Source organism: Rattus rattus, chromosome 3, assembly GCF_011064425.1.
Source record: "Rattus rattus isolate New Zealand chromosome 3, Rrattus_CSIRO_v1, whole genome shotgun sequence".
Taxonomy (NCBI): Eukaryota; Metazoa; Chordata; class Mammalia; order Rodentia; family Muridae; genus Rattus; species Rattus rattus.
Window position 1 is genome coordinate 118044653 of NC_046156.1, and position 17919 is coordinate 118062571.

Consider the following 17919-nt stretch of genomic DNA (forward strand, 5'->3'; position numbering starts at 1 on the left):
AGATGAGGGGAGACAGCTGCCGATGACTCCAGAGGGACTCATGTTAGGAAAGTTCTCGGAGACCTCAAGGAAGAGACTCCAGTCTGCATTGCAGACAGACAACTCTGGTGCAGAAGGAAAAGTACAGAGAAGATGCGATGGGGGACACACTTGCCTGTAATCCCAGGCAGCTCAGGCAGGACCAGCAGTTAGCCTGGGCTACATAATGAAACCCCATCTCAAAGGCGATGGAGAAAAGAGGGTCCTGATGAGAGATGAACCCCTGTTAAGGGACAGAGGTAGAATGCATGTTTGCTCAGGCGATGAAATCAGCCAGCTTTGACTAAGGGAGATGAGGCAGATACTCTGTGGGTGCTTCTAATATTTAGCATGTGTGATGAAAAAGCAGGGTTAAGGATTTTTGGGTATAAGATTTTGGCTTTGTAGAGTTTTGGGGGTCTGTGGAATGAGCAGAATTTGTGCTCAAGACACGTCACTGAAGAACTTTAGTTAAGATTTTGGACTCACTGGAATATGGGCATGGTCTAGGAAAAACAATACATGAAGAGATTCAAGATGGTTCTGGGAAGCCCACCACTGAAAAGCCAGGGTTTAACTAGCAAAGAAGAATGGTATGAGGAGGGAGACTAGAAATAATTCAAGTTATGAAACTTTATGGAAATTCTAGGAGGACATGCTCAAATGAAGGAGAGAAAGAGGTCAAGTGGAACTAAGAATCACCCCTTGGAGTTGGCACATAGGAAAAAGCTTTAAGAAAACCTACGAGCTATTGTTGCAGTAAAGTCTAATGGAATGTAGCAAGAGACTGAGTCCTCTTCGTTAATATTTTAGGTTGGTAGGTTGAGTTCCTAGAGAATATCCACAAGTGTGATCCTGTTTCACCCTTGCTACATGTTATTTTCTTAGGGCTTAGCAAGAGGCTAGCAACATCAACACACACACACACACACACTGATGGTGTAAAGAATGAATGGGTGACGACAGGACTGCAGTGCCAAAGATCTGCCGCTGCAGGACTCGGGAGCTCCCACCACGTGGCTAGTTCTAAGCAGTAACAGGAAACCTAGAGGAGTGAAGACACAGTTGTTTTAACAGAAACTTGGAACTTCTAGGGCCGAACTGGTGCTGTTTGCCGGTGGTGAAGGGAGACCCAGGTTTGGTGATGAAGATGAGGATGGTACTTGTTGAGTGACACATACAAACCTGGGCAATCTTGGACAGCTTTTCCTAAGTACCATACCTTTGTTTTATTTCCTTCCTCTGCAGGGAGTACGGTATTTCCTTCTCCTTGCAGCACACATGCGTCCTCTGGACTGCAGCTCAGCAGCCAGGCTAGGTCAAGCTTGGCCCGACCACCGGGCATGACAGTGACTCTAGGCGCAATAGTCTCCCAGTTTCTTCCAAAAACTTACCCGGGAACTCTGACGTGGAGCTATTAGGAGCGCACGGAGGACGGGACGCGGCCGTGACGAGGGCGCCCGGAGTGGGGGCGCAGGCAGGGCCCCGGCGCTTCGTCCTCACTGTGCCCGCGGCCGCCAGCCGCGCGGGTCTCAGCGCGTGTCCGCAGCCCGGGCGGCCGGGTCGCCCGGCCGCTCGCGCCACGGATGCCGGCAGGCCAGGCCGCCTACCCTGGGGCCCGCGCCCTCCGCCTCCTGCGGCCAGCCGCTCCGCGGGCCCGCTGCACTGCGCATGAGCGGGAGCCCGGCGAGCCCGTGAGAGCGCCGCCGCCGCCGCCGCCGTCCATTCGCTGCGGAGCCGGAGGAGGAGGGAGAGGTCCGGAGGACACCAACATGGTGAGGCACCGCGGCGCCGTGCCGCCCGGCCTGGGCCCCCGACCCCGCCGCACTCCGCTACCGCTGCTCAGCCGGCGCCCAGCTCTGCCGTCCCTTCCGGCGCCGCCGCTACGCGAGAGCCGGGCAGCGGAGCGCGGCGGGGCCCAGTCGCCGGAGCGGGGCCGGGCGCCGGGCGCGGAGGCGTTGGGGACGGCCCGCGCCCCATTGTGCGGCCGGGCGGCGCCTGGGCAGCGGGCCTTGCGCTGCCTGGTCCCGGCCGGGCCCCTGGGTGCTGGCGGCCCTGGCGAGCCGGCGTCGGCCTTGCGGGTCCGCGCTGGCGCCAGGCGCCCAGGAGTTGGGGCGGCTGGGCTGAGGCTCGGTCCCCGCGAGGGGACTGGGAGGCTCCGGGCTGCGGACGGAAGTGCAGCCGGGGGACCCGAGACCTGCTGCCTTCCGAGCGCCTGCTCTATTTGCTTGGGGTGGGAGGAGTAATTGCTTTATTATAGCAGTTAGGGACCATTTGTGATTCTTAAAAAAACAGTTTGTCAAGTTGCTCCTCTCCTGGTTTTTGTTTGGGTGAGAAAAAGTCACGGAAGCTGGAAGACGCCGTGGTGAGCTGAGTCCTTTGTCATTAAGTACCTGGCCGCTGCTGGTCACTGCTTTTCAGTTTGGAAGTATACAGTCACACCTTGTTGGAGTTCCCGGCAGGCTCCTGGGAGAAGAGTAAAAGTGATAAGTCTTTCGCTCCTGAGAGCTGAAAGGCCTCTTTGGGGAGGATGTAAGCCTCAGTCTTCAGTCGTTGGGGGTTGTTTTTGCTCAGTGACACTTATATGGCCCCAGCTGCCTTGGTATCATGTGTGTCTTATGTGGTTTGGTCCCACATATTCAAGATTTCTCTTCTGTGCTAAGTTCGTAAAACTTTATATTTGTAAGAAAGTTCAGGTTAGTGTTTAGATTGAAAGTACAGTAAAAGTTCAGAGACCCAGCAGAGTGTGCAGTTTCTCCTTTAATTATTTGAACAGGCCTTGGGTATGACTCCTGAACCCCCAAGAGTTTCACTCTCTTACTGAGGTGCTTTTAGCCGGCTGCAGTAATGTAGCGCGCTTCTCTGGTGGACATTCATCATGTGCATGTAAGCAGTTTCCCACAGCCCACATCAGACACCTGCCTGCCCTTGAATTCAGTGCCTGCCGGTGCTCATTAGAAATATAGGATTCACGCCGTTTCCCGAGAGCTCACTTTGGGTTAGGACTTGTAGCCTTCTGTTCCTTTGGTTAATATTAAATTAGCTCATTTTGGAGCTTAGCCATCCGTCATGCAATCGTACTGGTTGTGGTTAACTAGTTAAGATGCCCTTAACTTAAAGTACTTTCTATGCCTTTACTCATTTTATGTCACACATACTGTCTTGGTATGATCTTGTTCGTTTAGAAAGTCAATATGGGCAAATAAGATTCTTACAGTAAAAGTATTTCATTATAAGTGTATAGTTGTTTTCCTAAACGCTATCAAACAGTTTCAGAGTTTTGTTTTTGGTATGTGCACCACAACTAATTTCTACAACACGAATTTTTGTCAGTTTTAGGAAAGACATAATAATAGAATATCTCACATATCTTTCTTTATAAGGGGGGAAAGTTACCTACCTCTTACACTCACACAGAGACCAAAAATAGCCTAGGGCTGGGATCAAACCTAGGCAGGGTTTCATGCGTGATTGGCAAGTGTATTTTAAGAAGTATTCAAAACATCTGAGTTTTTTCCTTATTTATTAGATGACAGGACTAGGTTTGTTAACTTTTAAAGTATTACCAAGTTTAATAAATTTATGGTTCTAATGACTTTTTAAATGTGAAAGATCTATGTAGATGATGTAATCTTTTAGATTTTTTTTTTATAAATTACAGAAACCTTTAGACCTATAGTATCTTAGATCACTTGACAATATTCCCTTCCCTTTTACAGAAGTAGAAATTGAGGCCCCACAAGGTTTTGAAGTTCAAGTTTGTAAGATGGTTACAAAAATGTAACTATTTTCTCCCAGTCTGTCACTTCCTGGTATTTGTGGTATATATAAATAAGTCTTTTAAGAATCACATGAACTTCAGAAAAATGTTTGAAAATTACATTTGAGATTAAACTATAAGAATTAGGAAAATAACTATTACAATAACTGTTAAGTAGCAAAATTAAAATTAGGGGGTTGTTAATTGCTGCTTTAATGAATTTAAAATGTATAGACTTTGAAATGTATAATTATATTTTCTGCAAATAGACCCTAAAATGCAGTGTGTAAATCTGTTCTGGGTTGTTCTTTAGAATTTGTTGCACATCTTCCATATATCCACAAGTAAAGTAAAAGAAAGTCTGATTGCTTTTGAAACTCATTAGGTATCTGCTTTGTACCTCACACTGTGAGATCTATCTGTATATATCAGACAGAAACCTGGAAAAGTCAGATCGAAAGCTAGGGAAAGTCAAAAAACAAACATTGTATATATTTCTTTCCCTACAGTTTAGAAGGTGTTACATATTATGGGGGAAAGACAGTAAGTATCAAGGGAAGGGGATGATTACAGGAGTACTAGGGCCTGGTGGAAGTGTGGATACAAAATAACAAAATAGTGTCCACACCACTGGAGAGATAAAACTTGAGCAAACTGGAGGTTGAGAGAGTAAGCCTTGCAGAAACAGGGTGGGAAGAGAGTTGCAGCCAGAGAGCAGTGTGTGTCGTGCGTTGAAGACATCACTAGAGCAAAGTGGGGAAGTAATAGGTTGTGCTTTGCCTGGTGAACATTGGAAAGATACCAGAGATTTTCTTCCAAGAGAGACAGGAAGCACTGCTAAACTCTGAATGGTGTGGCAGTTTTTCTTTTGTCTCAGGTATCCTGTTACAATATGACAGTCATTTTAAGACAGTCCTTTACATACAAGACTCTCATTAATTTTTTTTAATGTGGGTTATGTGTACAGAGTTTTGAATTCTGTATCACTATATAATGTTTAATACAAAATTTTTCTCTAGCTGTTCTAGGGGTAATTAAAAAACCATTTTCTTAAATTGTTGGATGTTTTGGTAATTTGGTAAATCAATGATTGTGTGCAGAAAATTGGCTTTTAAGGAGAGGAGAAATTGAGACTTTGAGAACATAGTGCATGCAGTCTGACAGCTGATAACTATGTATTCCTACTCCCACTTGTAGAGTAGGCAGCATCACCAGCTCCTGTCAGCATAGCTGGCGAATGTCTTCATGGTTCTTAGTGCTGTGAACAAGGACAAGAACTGGTATGGGAAGACAGATTATAAACAGGGTCCTAATCCATACTCAATTCCTCCTCTAGTTCTCACCTTTCCAACCCTTGCTTAAAAAAAAAAAAAGCAAGCAATATTTCACTACTGATATGGAATCTCTGGCTAGTCTGACTCTAGATTGTTACATTGAATGCAACCAAGTTACTTCTATTTTAAATCAAATGATCTGATATAAACATTAAATATGTAATTGAAAAGTAAAACTCTTGGTATATGGTGAGAACATTGTAAATTGAGTGTTTTTTTTTTTTTTAAGTTGTAAAACGAGCAGGACTCACTTGAGTATAGTGCTTTTTTTTTTTTTTTAAGATTTATTTATTATATATAAGTACATTGTAGCTGTCTTCAGACACACCAGAAAAGGGCATCGGATCCCATTACAGATGATCATGAGCCACCATGTGGTTGCTGGGAATTGAACTCAGGACCTCTGGAAGAGCAGTCAGTGCTCTTAACCACTGAGCCATTCCTCCAGCCTGAGTATAGTGCTTTTTTTATTTGGGTCTTTTAGGTTGGGGCATATATAAAGAAAAGTCAAGGGAAGCTGTTTTCACACACAGCTTTTGAGGTGCTAAGGCTTGTGCGTGGTAAACAAGTAGCCTACCATTGCCTACATCCCCAGCCCAAGAAAAGTCACTTTTTAAAGTACAAGATGTGCAGTTCTGGGCATGATGGTGCATGCTTGCAATGACAGCGTGCTGGGAGGTGAGACAGGAGGATCACAAGTGGGAGCTTAAGGCCAGCCTGAACAACATAATGAGTTCAGAGACAGCCAAGGCTGTTTAGTAAGACCCTACCTCAAAGCAAACAAACAAACAGCACATCAACACATAAATGGCACTCACTGTGTGGTGTTTGGGCCATGGTGGTGTTGGTTATGACAGTTGATGAAGAGAAACAGTTCCACGTGGGATTCAGTTGCTGTGTGGACAGAAACAAGCCCCTGAGAGCTAAGTGATTGCTTTGACCCAGTGCTTTAGGTTTGCAACCCTCAGCCAAGAGAAAGCACCCCACAGCAATCTTCAATATTTCTGTGAAATGTTTAAATTGTGGATCTGCATTGTAAAAATATAAGAGATTAACTTTTGAATAGTACTTTTCTAAAAAAAAATAATAAAAAGTCTTGAATTAAACTTTTGAGTCCCTCACCATTGAGCTCAGTGATCAGTTGATGAAGTTTATATAGCTTACCTCCTTGTTAAGTTGCTATATTTTAATTTTAATAACCACTTATGGGGCTGAGTGTTGGTAGAGTGCTTTATAAAGCCCTGGGTTTCATTCCCATGACCCTATAACCTGGCTATGGTGTTATATGCCTGTAATCCCAGCATACTAGATGCCTAGACAAGAGGGTCAGACGTTCAATCATCTTTAGCTATGTGTGTGACACATGAGCAGTCCCTAGCTTACATTTAGAGTATTTATTACATTATAAGAATATTGGTTAAGATATAGTAGATAAGGAATCTTAAAATTAGATTCTACTTTTTAAGGATCTTTATGAAACAATATTGTATTGACTGTTGAATGCTAGCCATTGTAATTATCTGAAAATTTAAAAATACTCAGTTCTTTGGGTTCTTTTTTTTTCCTGTCCCCCCCCCCTTTTTTTTGGTAGAAAAATACTTATGGAAAGAGATAAACATTTTTATTTATTTCTGAGATGAGATTGCCAAGGCTAATTTCCAACTCTTGGGTTCAAATGATCTTTCTATATCAGTTTCCCAAGTATTCTGAGCAAAATTCATCATTATACCCAGCTTAGAGAGGAAAGTTAGCTATTATGGCTGCTTGATAGATGGTTAGGCAGTAAATTAGGGAAGCTCAGTTGGAAAGTTACTGGCAAAAGTAAAGTTGAAGGTACTAGTTTCTGCCCTCTTATCATATATAACTAGAAGTTAGTAAAAATAACTTAGTCAAACATGTTTTCTTAGGAAATCAAGATACTCATTTCCAACAACAGCCATCTTTTGAGTAATCTTAACAATTTTGAGGGGTAATAGAAAGAAGATTATTTAAATGTTAAAATGCTGTGAGGGTCAGGTGTGATTGAGCAAGCTTCTGACAGTGGGGATGATAACACGGGGTTGTGTGGACTCAAGACTACTCAAGGCTGCATGGAGAGGTCTTGGCCAACCTTGGCTACAGTGTAAGCATGATCCTGTCTCAAAACACATGGGGAACACTGTTTGCAACCATTCTGAATCACATAAATGAACTTTCTGATTTTATCATTGTACATAATAACTACACAGAGTACTCCACATTCCATCCAGTAGCAGGATACTGCATACCTCTTAGATATTTAAACTGTTACTCATGGTGCAGGAAACTAAAAAAATGAATGTTAACCTACACAGGCCTAGTAGTAAGTAACTATTCTATACTGCAGATTATAATGTAAAAGAATAATCTGCATTCAGGTTCATTTAGCTTAGTGTTGGAAATTGTACTCACTTCCCTAAGTTTCCTTGCCATAACCTGTGTGTTTATATTTTGTGTCAAGTCTTTTCATTGGAAAAGAAAACACTGACTTCTAGTAGCTGTAGGTCTTTTTGCCTTTTTATTCAAAGCTATAGATTGTCATCTGTTTAAAAATAGACTGTCATGGAGCCATAAGTGTACTTTCAGCTTGTTTTATTATTTGTCTTAAAAATAACCCTACCCACTTACCAGCAGAGCCCTAAATAGATGTTGTATGTTCCTGTATTAGCCTGGGGACTAATGTGGGAGCCAAGGTTTAGGGAGCCTGTAGTTAGAGTGGAGATAGTTACATGTGAGAAGGGGACTGTTAGTTCTGTCAGTGTGGATGAAGAGAGTGCCGCTCTCCACCCCTGCACTTTCTGCTGAGTCAGCATTTGCACTGGCATCACCTGTGTTCACATGAAGCTAGGCAACATACTTTCAGTACCAGTTCTGTACTTTTTGGTGAGTGTAGATGCTACTCTTAGACGTAATCTCCTTTTCCTTAAGGTGGGCTCAGTGAGACCACTCTTCAGTCATTACATGTAAATCAAGATGACCCATTGTCTCTAAACCCAGCCTGGGCAGCTAAGACAGGACTGTCTCTCAGGTCTCAAGCTAACCTGTGGCCACAGAGGGAGATTCTAGACTTCCTCAGTGTCCCGGCCCCAGAGAAGAGAATGGTGAAGAAGAGTAACTGGCTGGCAGACAGTCTGAAGCAGTAGTGAGCCAAACACAAGCTGCTAGGGTTTTGGATATGGTCATTATTTTTCATTTACCATTTAAATACTTTTTGTTTGCCTACCCCTATGCCCACTATTATTCTTGCTTAATTTATGGACTAATAAGAATCATTACTATGTACAAGTTAAGGTTAAAGGTAAATTAATTCAAGGTAAATGCCTAGAACTGTAGTACTTTGTTTACTGAAGCAGAGATTCTCTAAATCGTACTGCAGTCGGGAGGTATGGGGTGGGATGGAAACCTTACCGTAACTGGGCTTCAGAGTAGACTAAGTTTCAGTAAACCATGCTTTAGTGTGCCTCTGCAGTGAAAGGAAAGATGCACTGTTTACTCTTCCCTTAGCCTGACTTCCCTTTGTGCCCAGGTGAAAGTCTTCTCCTGGAGAAGGTCATCCCATGTAATTGATGTTTCCTGCACTTTTGACCTGTGACCTATGGGAGGGCCATTTGTAGTTGAGTGCTTTGGGTATGAGTAACACTGGGCTGTGTTTACAGCAGGCTTGGTCTTATGTAAGAAAAAGTAGCTGGCTAGACCAAAGCTAGCATGTACAAATCTTACAGCAACCCAAAAGTGTTAAACACATGCTAGTCACATAGGAATAGTCACACAGGACTTTTCAAAAATGTATTGCGTTTGTTTGTTTGTTTGTTTATGGGCGCACATGGAAGTCAGGACAGCTTGTGGGAGATTGAACTCTGTCATCAAGCTTGGTGGCAGTGCCTTTACAGGCAGAGCCATGTCATTGGCACCACGACACACAGAGCCTTTTACGATAGTGACGCATGCTCAAAAAGATTGTTTTGTTTTTATTTTGAGTCAGTCTCACTAAGTAACCATGTTAGCCTGGGACTTGCTATGTAGACTAGGCTGACCTTGAACTCGCATAGATCTGCCTTCTGTGTGACACTACACTTGGGCTCAGTAAGGGATTCCGATATTTTTGAAACACTGACTCTTGTGAACTAGATATCTACCAACTAGAATTGCATTTCAGAAATGAATTCCAGTCCACAATCATCTGTGACTCCAGTTCCAGGGTTTCTGATGGCCTCATCCAACCTCTGCAGGCACTTGCTGTGCATGCGTGCATGCCTGAAGGCAAAACCCATACTCACTTTTACAAACAAAATCACTTCTTTGAAGCATGGACCTGAGTATCTTAATGGAGTTGAGATGGAGGTTAAACTTAGGGACAAAAAAAAAAATGAACATTTTGGAGGGAAATAAGTGAATGAATCTTTCTTCTTTTACAAATACCATGTCCTCATTGAAGTCACTTCAATTGTGTTAATTGAATTTGAGGTGTAAGTTGGCCAGGAAGCCATTTTCCATGTACAGAGTTTTTCTTGGGGAAACATAATAGGAACACTTTCTCGACTTTGCTGTTATTATTACTTTTTCCTATGGTATTCCTTGGCTTCTGTTAATCTAGTCACTGTGTTGTGTGAGTTCAGTGGTAAAATAAGCTTGAAAATTTGCTTGGCTAGATGCAAAATACTGTATTTGATTTTTTTTCAGTTAAACCACTCATTTTGGTGCCTGAGATTAAATTTGTAGTGTGTACTCTATAAAGGAAAATAATTTTTCTTAATATGATTCTTAAATTTATTGAGTTAAAACAGGAGGGACAGGAACATACACAAATTTAAGCACAAAGTGGTGTGTGCTCACAGTCTAGGCATTTTTTTTTTTTATTTTGTAAAGCAAACAGGTGAGTTTTACTGTTCAGATTATGGAAATTTTTTAGTTTTTTTCTTCCCCACACCTTTCTTTTTTTTTTTTAATTTATTTTTTAAGATTTTATTTTATTATATGAGTACACTGTAGCTGCCTTCAGACACACCAGAAGAGGGCATCAGATCTCATTACAGATAGTTGTGAGCCACCAGGTGGTTGCTGGGATTTGAACTCAGGACCTCAGGAAGAGCAGTCGGTGCTCTTAACCACTGAGCCATCTCTCCAGCCCCCCTTCCCCACACCTTTCATTCCTTCTCCATTGGTCTAGAATAAAAGCAAGACCCTTAACACAGCTTGAGCACTACATGTCCCTGCATGCACACTACTACTGACTTTTCTTGAAAAACTTTGTAATATTTAAGTGGCCCTAACACTCGAGGATTGAAGAGTGTGCTGCTTAGTCATATTTACCAGCTACCCTTTTAAATACATAGCAAAGTAAATCTCATCTCACCATTGACTGCCAAATCATTGAGGCTGTCTCATGGAAGAGACACTGTCTCCACAGGGTTTCTAATAGCAATAGAAAAAAACTACTTCCTGTGTGGTGGCACATGCCTTTAATCCCAGCACTCAGGAGGCAGGGGATCTCTGTGAGTTTGAGGCCAGCCTATACAGTAAGTTCCAGGACAGCCAGAAATAGAGAAACCTGCCTTGAAAAAACAAATTTAAAAAAAAAGAAAAATCAAATTTTCTTCCTCTTCAGTTTTCCCCCCCAAACTCTTGTCTTCTGTCTCCCAGGAATTCTCTGTTTAATCTAGTAACCCCTTTGTTCTTCCTTAGGTTGGCAAGCTTTTGATATCATTCTCTCTTGCCCAGTACCCCCTGTGCAGCCTGGGAAAAGGAGCTGGGAATGTTAGTTCTAAATGTTTGCTCTGAGCAGAGCAGGTGTAATTTAGCTAGGAGAGCCAGTGGACGCAGTACATCCTCCTGGAGGGAGGTGATGGCTAAAACTTGCTCTGGTGCTGAGCTGGAAGGGGTGCTGTTAGCTGGTTACAGGAAGTAGGGCTGCTTATCACACAGTGCAGGGCAGCCAGACACGGGACATCTCCTGACCCACCAAATTGCTCCCCTATCAGCTGGGTGCCAGGTGCTGCTCATTTGTTTTTAAAAGGTTGCACATGGGTAACCAGCTCCTTTTTAAGAATTTTTTTTTATTTCCCCACAGATGAAAAGTTTATACTTGAACTAGACAAAATTGTTTATTTAAAACTAAGATGTATGGCATGAAATGAAATAGTTTGTGTAATGTTGATACTTAGTTGGACAAGGCAGTTTTTTATCTTTTCCCTCATCATTTTCTAATATCTAGCTTTCTGTCAGGAAGCCACCAATGCAGTAAGCAGTTCTTGGCTTGCAGAAGTCGTCTACGTTGTTCTTTTTAACTTAAGTTCCCGTCTTCGGCAAGGAGGAGCACACTGGGCACAGTACTGACTGGGGCTGAAGTCCCAGGTAGGCCAGGTCGTCCGCTGCCTCCCACTTTAGGGATGTAGGGAAGCTGCTTAAGACTCTGTCGGGTCAGTTCAGAAGGCCTTTCCAGCCCACTCTGTGGTACAGTGAACCAGCGACACTCAGCCACTTTAACAGGGTGTAAATGTGTCAGATACCCAAGCAGAACATATGCTGTGTTTCAGAAACATTTCCAAGGTTAAATAAAAATGGACTTCTTGTTTACTTTCAGTTAATTAACTTTCAGGAATTTAAATTATTTCCTTTTCGGTTTAGTTCATTGAGATCGTCATTGAATAATGCATTGAAAGGATACTAATAATCCTAGGTCTTTGAGAGATATGGCTGCGGCAGTGCTTCTCAGCCTTCCCGGTGCTGGCCCTTTAATGTAGTTCCTCATGTTGTGGACCCCCAGCCATAAAGAGATTTCTGTTGCTACTTCCTAACTGTAATTCTGTTCCTGTCATGAGTTGAGATGTAAATATTTCTGGAGCTCGGTTGCCCAAGTAGTTGTGACCCATGGGCTGAGAATCGTGACTCTAATAGCTGCAGAGGTGTGGAGAGCTGGTAGGACTGTCAGTCAGTACAGGAAGCTACTCTACGATACAGTTTCTATTTCAGTGAAGGACAGACGACACTCATGGGCATAGACGTACTTCATGTTGTGAGAGAGTTTGCTTCATACTTGAGTGTGCAGCCTTCTTTCCCTCTGTGACAGAAGCACAGCTTCCTCCACCTTCGAGAGTCTCTCGGAGATCCTCAGAATGTCTGTCAGGCAGGAAGGGTCCTAGGACAATCACTAGGATCTGAATTCCTCAGGCTACTTTTGTTCTCTCATTTCTTCTATGAAAGCTGGCTGAGTTTTACAAAGTACTTAGCCTTCTGGGTCTGTTCTCTCCTATGTTGAGTCATGAAGCTGAAGTTTGTGATCTGTCACTGTGGGCCAGGTCAGAACCTCAGGGGATGTTAGCAGTGCTGCTTACACTGCAGAACACTGGGGCTTTAATGTGCTTGCTCCTCCATTTACAGTGCACTATTAGAAGAGCCCAAGTATTTTGCTGAGAAAACAGAATTGGGACTTGACAGGAGGAAGAGTGCAGTGGCCCTTGCTCAGGAGACTGGCTTGGTGGGAGGGAGGGCACGGGCCTTGAGAGCAGGGAGAGTGGAGAGCCTGCTGGCTCTGTCTTATTTTGCTTTGGGTTTCAGAGAGGTGGATCCTTGTCAGTGTAGGGCAAGTGAAAAAGGAAAACACAAGGCCTCTTGGGCACAAGTGAAGTAAGAGAGATGGTTCCTTCTAGGAAAATAGAAGTGAAAGAGAGTTGTAGTAAGAGAGAAGTGCCTCAGGGACCAGTGAGGTGGCTCAGCTGGTAAAGACAGGCACCTGCCACCAAGTCTGATGGCCTGAGTTCTGTCCCATGTTAGAAGGGAAAAACTGACTACTACACATTGTCTTTTGACCTTCACATTAGTATCTTGACATGTATGTGACCTTAAATACGTACGCATGCACACACACGTAGAGGAAGAGAGAAACACACACTAAATACATAATTAAAAGAACCTTTTTAAAGGTTGGATATAAGTAGGATAAATGCTTGTTATTTAAGGAAAATATGGGGAATTCTACTGAGAATTACATGTTTTGTAAATAGCAACTAGGAGAAATGTAGGATGTTCATATTCCATTACATTTCCTCTATTTGCTGGACAGCACAGACCCAGACAGGTAGCTGCACTGGGCATTAGGACGGCAGCCAATGCCTGCTTAGTTTCCCTTCCCGTAGTGCTTTGGCTCATTGTCTGGGTGCCTTCTTTAATGTAATGAGCTCCCTTGTTCTGTCTCCATGTTTCTTACTTTTCCAGAACTCTACCAGACTTTGTCTTCTAGATATTGTTAAGTTGTTTTGCTTATAATGATAGATCACAAATAAATCTTAGTAAAAATGTTTCTATGATTTGTGAAAAGAAAACTATCCCTAATAACTGCAGTTGATTACATTGACATGTGTGGTGGCCTACACAGTTTCAGTTTGTCTTCTGGTTCTCGTAGAACAAGTTGAAATCATCGCAGAAGGATAAAGTTCGTCAGTTTATGATCTTCACACAATCTAGTGAGAAAACTGCAGTAAGTTGCCTTTCTCAGAATGACTGGAAGTTAGATGTTGCAACAGATAATTTTTTTCAAAATCCAGAACTTTATATACGGGAGAGTGTAAAAGGATCGTTGGACAGGAAGAAGTTAGAACAACTGTACAATAGATACAAAGGTGAGTATTTGACTCAATGTTAGAAGTCGTGGGCGTGTTCTGAGACCTTGTCTTCCCAGATTGTGGAGTCCAGTGTGCTCAGGAGAACTACAGCAGATCCTGGAACTAAGCGATCCTGAGAGAACTCGTTCTCCTTTTTACTCAATCTCTTCTTGGCCTCTTCCCAGTTATGCAGCTTGAGAATGGAAGATTGGAGACAATTTTTCCTAACCTTGTGTTTGTAAAACTTGCTGAGCCAGAAAGTCTGCATAATAACTTTCTGTAAAGTAACAAACTTTTAAAAAGCAGGGCAGCTGAGATTAGTGGTACAAGCCTTTATCTCAGAGGTGAAGGCGGAGTTCAAGGTTAGCCTAAATTGTAAGACTCTCTTGGAGAAGGGAAAAAGCAGAACAAAAGGAAATGAAAAAGGACAACAGTTTCTTTATCCGTTCCTTATTTTCCTCAGGGAACCTGTAGTTAATAGTCCAGTATGGCTGCATACATGTCTTTCATGTTTTTATGCAGATGTATATAGAGTTATTTTCGAAATTTCCCCAAATGGGATTATATTATATACATATTCGTGCTCCAAAGTATTGTTACATACCATGCACTGTTGTAACTGAGAGTCACTACCTGATATTTTACATTTTTTTCTTTTTTAAATAATTTTATTTATTTGTTGTCCCCCTTTCCGTTCCCCCTTCCCACAGTTCTTCATCTCTTCCCCTCTCCCCCTTGCCTCTGAAAGGGTGCTTCCCCCTCCCTGCCCCTGCCCAATCCCCCTTTCTGGGACCTCAAGTCTCTTGAGTATTAGGCACATCTTCTCCCACCGAGGCCAGACCAGGCATCCTCTGCTATGTATGTGCTGGGGGCCTCGGACCAGCCTGTGTGTGCTGCCTGGTTGGTGGCTCAGTCTCTGGGAGCTCCCAGGGATCCAGGTTAGTTGAGACTGCTGGTCCTTCTATGGGGTCCTCCTCCCCTTCATATCTTTCAGTCCTCCCCCTAATTCCTCTATAGGGGTGCCCGACTTCAACCCAATGTTGGCTGTAAGTATCTGCATCTGTCTCAGTCAGCTGCTGACAGGATCTCTCAGACGACAGCCATATATTTTACATTTTTTAGCAAATCGTATTTGGTAGCAGTATAGGGGAACCTCTTTCTTTGTATGTGTCTAGGTTTTTTTTGTTGTTGTTGTTGTTTTTATATAGTTTTCCTATTGTAAATATCAGATATTTAAACTATTAAGATTAAGATTGAATCGTATGTTTCATTTTATTAAGACTTAAACAATTGTGGTAAAATGAATTTTGTTTTAAGTAAAAAGAATTTCTGATTTAACATTCGTTAATTTTGAATACTTAATAAAATATGGATGTCTTGACTTAAAAGTCTCTTGTCCCTGTATAGGCATGTCTGATTTTGTTTGTGTGTGTGGCATTTTTACACAGATTGTGTGTGTGTATGTGTGTGTGTGCGCGCGCGCGTGCGTGTGTTCTTATTCTTTTTTAACAGATCTCATTCTGTAGCGCTATCTATTCACTATGTAGACCATGCTGACCTTGAACTCACAGAAATCTGCCTGCCTCTGTCTCCCTAGTACTGGGACTAAAGGTGTGCAGTACCTAGTCTGTGGCTCCATTAGTGAGATTTTTAAAAACTAAATGTCCAACTACTTTTACACTTTCCTGTACACTTTAAGAGTACTCCTTAGGGGTGCACTGACTTAGGCTGTCATATAGGGAAACGTCTGTGAAAATAATACAGCTTCATGTCTCTGGTATATTGTGAATTGTTTTAAAATGGGAAATAGAACCGTATCTTTTTGTTATGAATATAACAAAGGATGGCACTAATTGTATTTTGTGTTGGTGTTTTTAAGACCCTCAAGATGAAAATAAAATTGGCATAGATGGGATCCAGCAGTTCTGTGACGACCTGGCCCTCGATCCGGCCAGCATCAGTGTGTTGATCATTGCATGGAAGTTCAGGGCGGCCACACAGTGCGAGTTCTCCAGACAGGAGTTCATGGACGGCATGACAGAGTTAGGGTGAGTATCTGACCCAGAGCGGCCGAGGCGAGCTCCAGGAGGACAGTGCAGCTCAGCGTCGTCTTCTGTTCTAAGTGGGAATGAAGTGTTTACTAGCCTACAAGCAGCAGTGAGTCAGCATGCTGTTTCCCTGGTGTGTTCTGGGTTTGCCTAGTGTCTTATAAGCTTGTAGCCTTCTGTAACCGCAGCTGAGTTATTTGTTCCTGGGAGTCAGTAGTATTAAAATCATCTGACCTTAGTGTTTAACATAACAAAGTAAAGTGAACAACTCAATTGTTTCCTATTTTGAGGCTGTGTATTCTGAAGTCTTAAAAATGTAGATTTTCCGTAGAAATTATTAAATGCTTTTGGCTCTGCTTACTGCCTTGCTGGCTTGTTAGTGACAGGTTTGCTGACCGTTGGCTAGTTGGCTGACAGGACTGCAGAAGTAGTGTGAGCTGGGCATGGTGGGAGGCCCAGCCCTTGGAAGGCAGATGCAAGACGATCGTCCTCAGCACATAGGAGCTCAAGGCCAGCCTGGGCTGCAGTGTGAGATCCTATCTCTAAAATATAACAAAACCAGACGCTAACACTGACCGAGCAGGGCCTCATTCCAGTAACTCTTTTTGCCTATCTCTTCATAACCAGTCTGTGAGGGAAGTAGTTTACTGACCCTTAAGAGAGGACAAAACCAGGTGATAGATGTTCCAGTCGGGACTACAAGCAGGGTTCTGCTCACTGAGTCGGAGGGGCTTTGGAAAGCTGGGCACAGTAGGGACATAGCCTCTTCAGTAATCTGAACCCAGAAAATGTAAAGAAGTGCTATACCACGTAAGAGAAAACCTGAATATGTGAAGAGGTGGCAGTAGCTGTTGGCCACCCTTGGGGCTTCATGAAGTGAGCCAGGCAGTCAGGTCAGAATTCAGTCCCGGGGAGAGAAAAGGCAGGGCTGCAGGAGCAGGATGCCTACTTGGAAGCTGCTACTGTGGTGGATAAAACTGGTTAAAGGGCAGGGTGGGTGGAGTGGGGATGGGGGCTACTACTGTAGGAGTTGTCTCCACTGGTAAATATCCTGAGACCTTTCAAACACTGACACCATTTCCCTCTACTGACAGCAACCTGAGTAAAGTTCCCCTTCCTCCCCTGGCCTTTCAGCCCTGGAGACCCTGACCACAGGAGAAAGGATGTGCAGAGCTTTGTGGCTGGCAGCTACCAAGCAGGGCAGAGCAGGGTGGGCTTACATGAAGAGACAGTGGGTTAGCGATGCGCCCACCCTATTTACAGACCTTTCTGTCAGTAGAATTATGGAAGAGCAATGTCTCTACTTATGGAAAATGTAATAATAATGTATCCTGTGGAATGTTATGGAGAATATACAAGGAAGATAAAAAGCAGGAGTATTTAGAGGATAGACTGGGCTGATTTGTTTGTGGAATCTTTAAGACATAGGACACTTCTGTCATAAGGCCATTGTTAGGAGGAAAGTAATTTGGTACATGTTGAAAGTTTTGTAAACATAAGGAAAAATCCTAATTCTGCTTTAATAATTTAGTTGAAGGCAGTTCAGGTCTTAGCTAGTATTTATTAAAAGCAAATTTTCAAAAAGAACATGTCCTTAGCAAGAGGCCTAGTTGTTTGGAAGTTTCCTAGTCCCTGTCATAGTGAAAGAGGTGGATACAGGGCCACTGTACTGTGCACATTCTTGTCTATTCACGACACAGAAGTAGAGTCTAAGTCAGCCTGTCGAGAGTCGGGTGAATTAACATTTAAAATGAGTAGCCAGTTTCTTTTAGAAGTAGTAATTCTAACATTTCATCATTGTGGACTTTGCCTTCTTTACGCTAACTCTAGACAAGAGTTACCCTCCATCCATGGCTTTTGTGAAGTTTTAGTGACTCATAGTTGACTGTGTTCACAAATTATTAGTTGAAAGTTTCCAGGAAAAAAAAATCCCTAAGTTTTAAATTGGGTATCCTTCTAAGTAGAGATGTAAGGTTTAAACCGTCCTGCTGTCCTGTCTGAAGTAGAAGCTGTCCCTTTGTCCGGCATGCTCCCACTGTACCCTGCCTGCCTGTCAGTCCCTCCTTGGTGGTGGTTAGCATCAGCCTTGGCCTCACCATCAGTACTGGTGTTCAGGTGGCCTGACTTTACTTGACAGTGGTCCA

General features: G+C 43.1%; 1 protein-coding gene across 1 annotated transcript in view; it reads left to right on the forward strand.

Moving 5' to 3' along the window:
• The first annotated feature begins 1533 nt into the window (after positions 1-1533).
• Positions 1534-17919, forward strand: part of Dcun1d1 (defective in cullin neddylation 1 domain containing 1) — a 37908-nt gene continuing 21522 nt past the window's right edge. The window contains exons 1-3 of the mRNA XM_032898505.1: positions 1534-1793; positions 13529-13745; positions 15607-15775. Coding sequence (XP_032754396.1) covers positions 1605-1793; positions 13529-13745; positions 15607-15775 — 575 coding nt within the window. The 5' untranslated portion in view covers positions 1534-1604. The remainder of the gene's footprint in view (positions 1794-13528; positions 13746-15606; positions 15776-17919) is intronic.